The sequence below is a fragment of the Poecilia reticulata genome, chromosome 6 (genome assembly GCF_904066995.2).
Source record: "Poecilia reticulata chromosome 6, P_reticulata-male-v2, whole genome shotgun sequence".
NCBI classification, from domain to species: Eukaryota; Metazoa; Chordata; class Actinopteri; order Cyprinodontiformes; family Poeciliidae; genus Poecilia; species Poecilia reticulata.
In genome coordinates, this window is record NC_088835.1 from 25,078,103 (window position 1) to 25,089,530 (window position 11,428).

The 11,428-nt window shown below is 41.4% G+C and overlaps 1 protein-coding gene across 4 annotated transcripts in view; it reads right to left on the reverse strand.

Annotated features, from left to right (window-relative positions):
• syt7a (synaptotagmin VIIa) overlaps positions 1–10,901 on the reverse strand; it is a 113,483-nt gene extending 102,582 nt beyond the window's left edge. For 2 of the 4 annotated variants that reach the window (XM_081608239.1, XM_017305209.2), the window contains exon 1: positions 10,501–10,901. In XM_081608239.1, coding sequence (XP_081464365.1) covers positions 10,501–10,534 — 34 coding nt within the window. In that variant the 5' untranslated portion in view covers positions 10,535–10,901. The remainder of the gene's footprint in view (positions 1–10,500) is intronic. The other 2 variants (XM_008412119.3, XM_017305210.2) reach the window with 2 other exon arrangements.
• Positions 10,902–11,428: the final 527 nt, after the last annotated feature.

Here is an 11,428-nt window from a genome sequence, read left to right on the forward strand (position 1 = left end):
CTTTGATTAGACTTTGCTCTAATCAGGTGACTGGCTTCCTGTTTCCACCGGGGCGGGGGGGGGGGGGTCGACAAACACAGCAGGTTCAAACCCACGTTTCATTGCAGGTGTTCCTACAAAAGCATCTAATTGCACTCTTTTGCAGCCTGTTCCTCTGACTCTTGCGATCCTTGAGATTTTCCCTGTGGTTTCAGCTCACAGCGCACATCTGCAGCCTTAACTGGAGCCATTAGCTATTCAATCAAGGTGAATAAACGTAAAACCAAATGACGGTGTCCACTGAATGCCACAATGTTTTGTTTTCTGTGCCAGTTTATGTTCTTTTTATACCCAAGGGTCTCTGTTGTGATTGTGTTCCCCTTTTTAATGCGCACAGGGGTGAATGTGTTGTGTTTAATCCAGGCTTTGCATCTGATATCAATGCAGCAAGCTGACAGGACAACAGGGTGGCTCACGGCTGCTTTGTGCCGTTAAGAATTTAATTCAGGGAGTCATGAATTAAGATCTCAGCTAATCCTCCTTTAAAGTTTTGATCAAAGAAAATGAGACTTGTTGAAGCCAGCTGCCAAGCCAAGTACCTTTTTCTCTTGCCATCCAGCTCTGTTTCAATTCATCTTGCCCTAAGAGGCGTGGACATTACAACACTGCTGGAGCAATTGCCCCCAAATAATTTCCTATCACACATTAGTAAAACAGCCATGAAGTAGAGGGACATCATCAATTTCTACAGGGCAATAATAACAAAGAGGTTAGGAGCTCACAGTCTTCTGCTGACACTTATACTTCATACCACGTTAAAGACGCCCCAGAAATCCACTCAGTTTTCTATTTCATTTCCTCTACAGTAAAAATCCTTTGATGCTCACCGCCAATTTACAGGAACCAGAAAGAAAATGGTGTAAAATCCCGGGGCGCATTGAAGACCTTCTAATTAAGACTCAAGTTCCTGCCGTATCCACAGGTTTGACTGTCTAAACATACTGCATGTTCAACTGGATTCATTAAAGCCAATTAGAGACTAATGTTGCCACATGAACCTTTTATTTTACTTTAGTACATTTTAATTATGTAGCACCAATTCGAAACAAATGTTACCTGAAGGTATTTTTGAAAGACAAACCGATCCAACTCATATCCAGCTATAATCCAGGTCAGTTTAAAATTATGTTAGTGACTTTATCATGGATAGAAAGACATTTAAACATGGCTAAAGACGGAAGCACGACTACTACTCCATTAGCCAGGAGTACTTTCTTTGTAACAGAGTACACAGTGTTAATATAAGACACATTTCCATCGATGATTCACAGCTGGAGAGGCACAACTAAACAACCACACTGAGCCAGGAGTACTTTTAAATCTCAATAACTAAGTTCTTCCATGAAAAAAACATGGTTAAAGATAGAAGCAATCAGCCAGAAATACTTTCTGTGGGAAGGGACAATAAATAGAGCAAAAAGTAAGTTGATGGAAGGAGCAGCTCTTTCAATGATGAGTAATTTCTATGTGACACAAAACAAGGAGTTAATGGCAGCCATAGCTGCATAAAGTAGTTGTGCAGGAAAGAAACACAGTTAAAGAAATAATCACTGAGCTAGTAGTACTTTCCACAGGAAGGAAAAATAATGAGAGTATACAAATATAATGGTAGCAATTGCTCAGTCAATGACTTTCTAGAGGACAGAAATAGAGCTAAACACAGAAACAGTGGAACCCCGGGTCTCTTCTAAAGAAAAAGAAAAAACAGACAGCTCACATCAAGTATTCCTTATAGCATCTATCTGCTGCATAATATTTTCCTAGCTGCACATAAGTCAGAAATGCCAAAATAAACAAACAGCTTCCACCTCTTGCTCTCTCCAGCACAGCTCATGCATGCCAAACATAAGTCATTTAGACTCCTGGCCTTGACCAGAAGTTTGGACTCGAGCCCAAAACCAAATAAAGTATCAACCTAAATCAATAGCGAAACTGTTGGTGTTACAACATATCATATTCAAGCCGTATATGCTGCCAGATTCAATGCAAGACCACACAGCAAATAAAGCTAAGGCAAATTTACCCCCATGCACAAATTCTTGTTCTAATGAACAAGATAAAAAAGACAAAAAAAATGAAGCTCTGCATTGAGTTGCTGCTCTCAGATAGAAACAGTATTGAGCTTTGTCTCCGCTAAGCTGCACTCTATTTTGGAGTAAAACTAAAGTAACCAGAAAAAAAAAAACGCAGCCACCATATCTTGTGATTTTCTCCAAAACCCAGACTTGTTCCATCTGTGGTTAAACGCATTAAAGGCTAAAGTTGCTTACCTACGAACCACAGTTCATTAAAACCCATCAACAAACGAAGTCCGATATTTCTAACCTTGTGGCATTTTGGCAAGTAAATACCACTGGCGTTTATGTGGAAATTAGCCCTCCGCTGCCAGAATCCTTCCTGTGATGGCAGCATTGCAGTCATTTCACAAGCAGGCAGGCAGAGTTCTGGTTATGTATGGGGCGGTGACGCTTCCTGCACTCACTTTCACGCACGCAGGGGGTTTTTAAAATGGAAAAACACAGGCTATCATGGAGAGCGACAAAGAAAGCCAGCGCACAGCTGACCTGTGCTGTTGAATTCCAGTAAATATTGATTTGATCAAATAAAATCTTGGCCAGTTAGGTCCATCCATTCTTTAATTTTCCATACCCACTTAATCCTGCAGGGTCACTTGGGGACTGGTGAGAGCCTTCTGTGGTCAGTGGGTGAAAGTAAGGGTAGAAAGAAGAAGGTGGGCCCTGAATAGTTTTCCAACCAGGACATTTTAAAATAACATTTTTAAAACATAATCCTCATCATAGTTGTTGAATGTTTTCTCAAGAGTATAAATGATAACCCATTTCACAATCAGACTGAGTAAACAATAGGACGCTACAATATCCTGTTCATTCCCATCATTCCACGAACTGTAATTTACCGTTTTTGCTAAGAACAGCGTTGGACAGGGAGCACATCATGTCAGACTTTTAAGCTTACATATGACCAACCTGTTTGGCCAGACTCCCCTCTAATCCTCTGTCATCGATGTGTCAGTGGTAGACCTTTCTCCCTCTCCCTTCAATCCACCTTGAAACACAGCGTGAATTCAAAGAACACAGCAGCACAGCGAGGGAAATACCTACCGATGTGAACCAAGTAAAAGCATCAGCGAAACCCTGAGTTCTCCTCATAGTCCACAAAAGAGCAGCCTGTTTTAGCACATAATGAGTAACCATCAGGGCCAACAATTTGTAAAAGGCAAATTTGAAAAATGCTTCATCCTTCAATTGATCCATTCGCGTAAACCAAGTTTTTGTCCGATTTTAAAGAGAAAATCACTTTGCAAGGCCAAAAACACAACAGTTACTGCCAAAAACTGTTGCAGTACAAATTGTGGGTAAATTGGTACACTTGCAAAGCAGAGACGAGTATGTACACATGAAGGATTTGATGCAAAGAGCTGGTATGCCTAGTACCAGCACCAAAAAATACTGGGATCGGGCAGCTGCAGAAGTGTCTAACAGTAAGTCTTAATAGGGAATAGGTCAACAGACAGAGGATGTTTCAGGCAGCCAAGAGGACAGCATGCAGCAAGATGTGACACAGGACCTCACAACTTTAAAATGCTAGGATGTTTCTTGTCAAAGCAAAGTTTGTGTTGCAAAGTGCAATCAAGTTGCTTTCCATATTTGACCTAGCCCCGTAAAGAACTATTAGGGTGAGTTCTTTAAACTTCACAACTTGTATCCATGTCTGAGACTCTTATTTTGTAGAGAGGAAGTAGTTCTTGAATTGTCTTGGTGTTTTGACAGTGTTGTTTAATAAAGATTTTCCATCAGGGTGGTTGACAACACAGAAAGCATCAATGAGGCCCCCACTATTTTTAAATCGTTTGTGCAATACCACTTGGCAAGAAAGGAAAACATTGACAAACATTGACAAAAAAGGACCATTTATAAGCCACTGTATGCCAACTAACCGAAAGTTAGAATCTGCTTCAGGGCTTCCTGCCTCTGCTGGATTAAAGAGCCATTTCACAGTTTTTAGATATGATTGAGGCTGCGTTTATCGACAGCATTTCTTGAGCTTTATGGGGTCGTATTGTAGGTTTGAATGAGGTCTTGTGGTTGCATCGTGCAATTGGCAGGCATATGGGCTGCATGTATGACACAGTTTAAGAGGAAAGTCATGTGGGTGCCCTTTAAATGCACAACAATGGGCCATAATATGTGCTCAGCTCCTTGACCATAACACCTCCAAATCACACTATTCCTTCACTTACTGTGTATTTTTAGTGGCCGAGATGCTGAATCTCACAGTGTTGGGATCATTGGGATGAAGAAAAAGAAAAGCAGAGTGGGCTAATCATAATCAATATCTTCATCATAGTATCCCAATCACATGTTTCCCTGATATTGTGCCATTCTAGTTCAATGCAGCTTTAACTTAAGTCAATAGTTTTTGTCTTGTCAGAAGGAAAACATAAACAGCACAAGTTGTCATGATGTGGGTTTTGACGGTGGACCCAAATGCAGAAAGGCAAAGGTATCAAGTAAATGAAGAATGCCTCATGAGAAAAATGATGGACAAACTTACAAAAATCACAGGGAACAAGACCAAAACAAGAGTGAGAGGAATAGAAGTGTTTAAGTACTGGGAAAGTACTTAAACTGCTGATTGGCTAACTGATTACAGGTGTGGTGCTGATTGTAGCACAGTGTTTTGCCATCTTTTTCGGGCCAGCGCCCCCCTAGCCTTTATCCAGGTCCCTCACCGCCCCCCACTTTTGTTTTTCAGTGGAAAAACAAAAGTTCCAGGTCCTTTTAATGCCATACAAATATGAGACAGAAACATGGATTATATCTTTACATAGATCTTTACATAGATTAATAGTTTTACTGGACATAAATTACAAAGAACAAATCTGGTTCTTAATCAAATCCTAATGAGTCAAATTGAAAGTGTCATGGAGTCATCAGCCTCCTGACATTAACACTGACATGAAAAATAATATTGAAGAAATAAATGTATAAAATCTAATTAAAAACATAAATAAGTGATCAGTTCTTTACTGTTATGGTCTGTAAGATATATTTATTCTCAGTATTAGATATGGTCTCAATAAACAAATGGAACTTCAACAATATTATTTTACCTTTTATCTGGAAATAGTGTCTGTTTATTCTTGCCATACAGTCCTCTGTATTAAGTATTGCTCAAAAGGTCTTGCCATACCAGTTTATTCCTCTGTATTTACTTTAGTTTCTTAGTTTATTCTTGCATTTTGTTCTTCATTCATTTCTATTTAGTTTCTTTTTTATTAGTATTATCCTTTCTTGGTTTATTGCTTTGTCCACTTTAGTTTCTTTCCTGTTGCTAGATTTATTTTATCGTTTATTGACGCTCACCATCAGTAATCTTCACTCATCACCTGCTGCGCAGCCTAATTGTCATGTGTTTCACATCATATGTTGATTTTTTTACTGTTCAGCGTCGGATTCTCTGTTTTTATGCCATAATTCACATCTAGTTTTTCGCTCCGTTTTATGTCCCGCTTCTCTTGTTCAGAGTTTTGCGCGATATGCGTCTCGTTTTATTTTATTTTATTTTTTCTTTTTTAACCCCATATGGTGCAGGGCGGTCGGGAAGAGTATCAATGGGGAAAAGGCAGACTGACATAAACCTTTTAAAACAACGGAAACAATTTCGGTATTCTGATTATTGAAATTTAAAAGTGCTGTGGTACCGTTGTTCTATCACACCCATTTCATACCGGACCACTTACAGCACCGGTGTTAACGCTATAAAATGAACGCTCTCTATCGAGGTATCACCCATGGAGGGATTTCTTTATTTAAATGGGTTCATTTTTCAGAGGGATACACAGTGAGGGTATCGTGATTTTAGTAATTATATGTTTATAAGAGCGATTTTCTGTTCTCCTTCTATGGAAGCGGGTTGCCTTCAAATGGAAATAAAACACTTTTTAATATAAGTTGCTGCTAAACATGATCACAGAACTGCCAAAACATATGTACATAAATACTAGACAAAGTGAATCACAGCAACGTCAGCAGCCGGTGTAACGCTGAACTGATGCGGTGAAGCTACCAGTAGCAGGAGAACGGAGCTGCGCCAAGAAGCTAACAGAAGCTAACAAACACTGAATAGAAGAAGAGCTGCCATCAATACAGTTGCAGCCAAGCATGATTTAATGTTACACAATACAGTTTTACCAAGTTGCTCAAAGTCTAAACTGGTATTGTTGTGCATTTAAGGTGTAAAGTTTACCTTCGACCAAACGCCCCCCAAAGGCATCCCAGCGCCCCCCTTTTGTAAAACTTTCCGCCAGCGCCCCCTACCGTCCTCTGAACGCCCCCTGGGGGGCGGTACCGCCCACGTTAAGAACCGCTTTTGTAGCAGAAGGCAGGGTGAGGAGAGAGAGAGAGAGAGAGAGAGAGAGAGAGAGAGAGAGAGAGAGAGAGAGAGAGAGAGAGAGAAAATATACAGGGACTTGGAAATAGATCTTTAGATTCTAAAGAATGACAAAACCTTAGAAACACTTAAATAGAGTAACAAGGAACAACAAAAGACAGTAAATAAACTAGAATCACTAAGAAGGACTTAACTAAAAGAAAAGAAACAAAAAAGAGACTAAGATTAATAGAAAACCTCAAAACAACTCAACTCAACTTTACTCTAAATGAGATTATTGTTCAAAAAAGGGAAATGATCAACTTGAAAACATCTACTGAGCTCAGAAATGAATAGAGAGTTGCAACTATTTTCTCACAAAGTGTTTTTGGAAAGCAGGAAACCAGAAACAAGCTTGGCCATTTTTCAAGTCTAAATGCCAGGAAAGACTCTAGGGGTGCATTGGTGCAATGACTTTTTTTTTCAGCTAAAGTTTTTAATAATCCCAATTTAACAATGTCAGCAAACTTTGTTGTTTGCTCCTAAGAACTAAATAACAAAACAGATACAAAACAGAGAGAGAGTCAACTTATTAAAGAGAAAATTAAGGTAATGTACTTACTAAAAATGACAAAACTGCAACATAGACATTTATAGAAACAAAAAACGCTGCCTCCAGCTTTAGCTGCAAATCCACCAGCAGATGTCAATAAAGATTGTTTGATGAGGTGAAAAAAACTCCACTTCTAAAAGACTGTGTGTAAAAGATACATCCATTGTAATGTAACCCACTCAGCTATGGAATACGCTGTGAATGTGTCAGTCAAAGAGAAGCTATTGTCTCCAGCTTCATTGAGTGGCTCTCTCTGAATGAAACAAGGAGAAATAAATCTCGCTCGGTTCTGAAGAAAATTTTACCATTAGAATCAAGTGCTCAAACTCATGAAATAACTCTGGATGTATTTATCTTCGGACAAGCAACTATACTGACCTTGACCAGAGAGTTTAAGGTGTCAACTTATAGTCTTCTGAATAAACACAGATGTAAAAAAAAAATAAAAATCATCGTAGCAGCATCAAGATTTTGTTAATTTAAGCCAAAAATGTAATGCAGAATTAATTTATCAACAGCCTTTGCGGTGTTTTGACTCATGCTGATGAGGATAACATAAAGTCTCACCCGAATGATACTTTAGGACTTGTGTGGATATCAGAGTTGTGCCACATGGCTGGTCTGAACAAAACTTCATGTAACTTTACTTTAGGTCACTCCAGTATTGACTTTTGTAATCAGACCAGCTTAGAGAGATTGCATAGAGTAAGCAGATTAAGTAATAATGGTTAGCGGGTTTTTCAGCTAGAGAGCCTTTGCAGAAACAACAACCTGGTGCTCAACATGAACAAAAAAAGGAGCTCATTATCGACTTCCGGAGGTTACAGCCTGAACTCACAACCTGCAGCCTCAGCAACCGTGAATTGGAAAGAGTTGATAACGCCGAGTTCCAAAAAACCTGCAGATCTCTGATGACCCCCACCTGGTTGAAGCACTCAGCAGAGACTGCGCTTTTAAAGAAAACTGAAATAAACATCACTCCCTGACAGCATCATGATAACCTTCTGCAGAGCTATGATTGGTTGTTGTGATGTACTGCATTTCAGTGTTATCCTCCAGCTGCAATACGGTGGACCCAACAGACGATAGTGAGGGGAGCTGAATATCTGTAGATTTCGTCCAGGATGAACTAAGGCCTCTGCTCACTATCAGACAAAGGATATTGCAACACCAAACGCAAAACCAGACTGCTTCATATTTTTTTTAAATCATGAATTGTTGTTATTGTGTATTCAATTATGAAAGCATTTCATATGTATAGAATTATCATCCATCCAGGTATGTTCAGTGCCCACTTGTGGGGGAACTGGTGCCCATCTCTGGCTGGTCAAGTCAGAAGTCCATCACAGAAACACAGAGGACACAATTCAGCATATTGAATTGATCTAACTGTCATGTTTTTGGACAGTGGGAGGAAGTGAGAGTACCCAGAGAGAAACCACGCATGCACAGGGAGAACACGCAAACTCTATACCGAAAGACCCCAGGCCGGGATTCAAATCTGGGACTGTCTTGTTCCAAGGACACAGTGCTACCATCTGCTCCACTGTGCAGCACTGCATCGGATAAATGATTTTTAAATATTTCTTTCTCACCCGAGTTTTACAACTGCTCAATCAGACTGAAATTAAAAGGTTTAGATATCTAATATGAGCCCTATTCTGGGCCACCTGGCCACTTCCCTTCACCAGGTCAGTTACTTACAGGTTTTTAAAGCAAACCGTACTGGCTCGATTGAAGAAAAGTGGAAACTTAAACTTGAGAGAGGCGATAAAAAGCAAAAACTGTGTTCGCAATTTAAAAGTTGTGTTTTTAAATTAGGCTTATCCCCCAGAGGAGCACATCTGGAGTCACTGCAGTCTGTTAAGTACAAGAACATGAGGCTCATCGCAAATGGGCAATAATGGGTTACAAAAACACAGCCTGGTCCAATAAGTCGTGATTTCAACTGCAACATTCATATACCACAGTAAGAATTAGGTACAAACAACATAAAAGCACAGCTCTATCTGGTGTTGGAGGGGGTATACTGGGGACAATGAGTGTTTGATCACTGTTTAATCGCCACAGGCTACCCGAGTATCAATGTGGACCAAATCCATCCCTTTATGAACACAGTGTGCTGATGGCTGCCTGCATCAGGAAGACGCACAGAGTCGCAAGGCTCAAATCCTCTCAAACTGACACCTCGAATGTGACGATGAGTTCACTGTACTCCAGCAGCCTCCAGAGTCACCAGGTCCCACTGGGATAACCACTGGGATGTGACGGAACGGGACGCACAGCCAGCAAATCCGCACGTGTGTGATGGTGTCAGTAAGGACAGCAATTATTCTGACAGCTTGTTGAATTTATGCTGCGAAGGATTATAGCACGTCTCAACAGGAAACGTCAAAGAGTGTCTGGCTTGTTTGGGGCTGTAATCTTGGTTCTGTGAGCTGCCACCACCATCACCATCTCATGGATCTGCTGCTGCTGCTTCCCTCTCTCACACTTCCCCGTACGGTACCCGCGGTGTTGTGGTCCGTGTGAGATCACGTCTCACACCACACAGGGGGGGGGGGGGGAACTGAACAAAAACGGCTCCTCCCACTCCACCTTTTGCGCCCTCTTTCACCACCTTCACCTCCTCGACTGGTCCCCCAGTAGCAGCAGGTGTTATTCCCGTACAACCTGAAGATTTGGGTGGTAATTAGCGTCACCTCTCAGCCCGGGGGAGTTATTTATGCTTCGTGGGGAGCAGGCAGGGGACGAGAGTCGAGTGCCTTTCTGAGCAGCCGTGGAGAGAGAGGGGAATCACGCCTCAAAAACACGTGGGAGAGATTACTCAAATATTCCTCCTTTGTACCCTTCTTTACCCCTCTCGCTGCGGCACGGTTATCTCTCCTTACAAGCATTAAGCTGCAGCCGACTCCGTTTGTATCTTTTTTTTTTCTTTTCTTTTTTTTTTTTGCAGGATGCTGCAGAGAGCGGAAGATAATAACCTATTTAGACCGGGGTTTTTCTTCCCAGCTCAAGGCTTTGACCTTGTGCTACGTTACCCTTAATGTCCACAACATTAAATAAGCGCACAAATCCAGCCGGTGCACACTTGCAAAATTCGTGCACGACTAAAGTGGATGTGCCCACAACAGGTTCACAATTGATCGGTTTAGCAAAGAAGCAGAAAACGGGATCGGGCGTACAGATATGCATCCTCCTATAGGAGGCAATTAACTGCACCGATATTACATAATGACAGCCCACACTTTTCAGCAACATCCCCTGTCCGCGCAGAAAGGACGAGGCTTCCCAGTACGAGCCACATTAAAGGGGAGGATGTGTGACAGAACATTCCCACCTTTTTTTTTTGGTGTCACCTCCAGCAGAGGAGGCGCGTTAAGCAATGAAACACCTTGAAAGTGTCAGGACGCTCTCCCAGCACAGAGTGGCAGTTCTTGACAGGATCTCCTTACCTTTGCTGTTGTCCTCTTCCCTGTTCAGATACATGGCTGTGTGACTTCACTCCCGGCCGAACACAATGGCGTTTTGTCTCAGTTGTCTGTTAGTATTACTCCTGTTTCCTTTCTTTCTTTCTTTCTTTCTTTCTTTCTTTCTTTTTCTGATTGCGTGTGCCGTGAACTCCGCCGATGTGATTTGTAGTAGTAGGTGTTTATTGTTTTGCTGCTGCTCGGCTGCCTCTCCTCTCCTCCTAGTGGATAGGTAGGCTAACCAGTCCGAGACTCTCACTATACTCCCTCCCCTCCCTCTCTCCTCTCCTCTCCTCTCTCGCTGCCTCCTTCTCTCTCCGTACTGTGACTTAGAGGACAAAATGGGGAGAGTGACTTTTGCAGCTGCGTAAAGTCTCCAGTGCTTCCTTTCTCTGCTGCTGCTGCTGAATATTATTGTTGTTGTTTTGTTTTTTTTGTTTTGTTTTGTGCGTCATGTTAAATACAACCTGGAGTCGCAGCTTGTTTGAAATATCTTCACTTGTGTTAGAAAGCAACCTTTGAAGGAGTAAAATTATAAAAACCGGTGGCGTTTCTTTGACATTGACGATATGGACGACCACCCAGGTTCAGCATAGACCCGGGGGGCGGCAGGAGTGGTTAAAGAAAGCTATGTCCAATTGCACCTGTATAAGTTGGTCATTGGTCATTTGGAAGTCTGGTCTCATGACCTGTTCAGTTTCAGGTATATGTGTTTCACCAGTTTTGCCCTCCTGTCATTCCACGAACCTGCTGCTGGAATAACAAGCAGTGGAAAATGTCTAGTGAACTTTTGAGAACTTTCCAGAGACTTTACATAAATGTATTAGCTTTCCAGGAGTTGGGGGGGTTGAGAAATATTCCAAAGTGGAAAGTCTTAATGACTTTCGGAGGAAATTACTGGAGTTAATTGAAA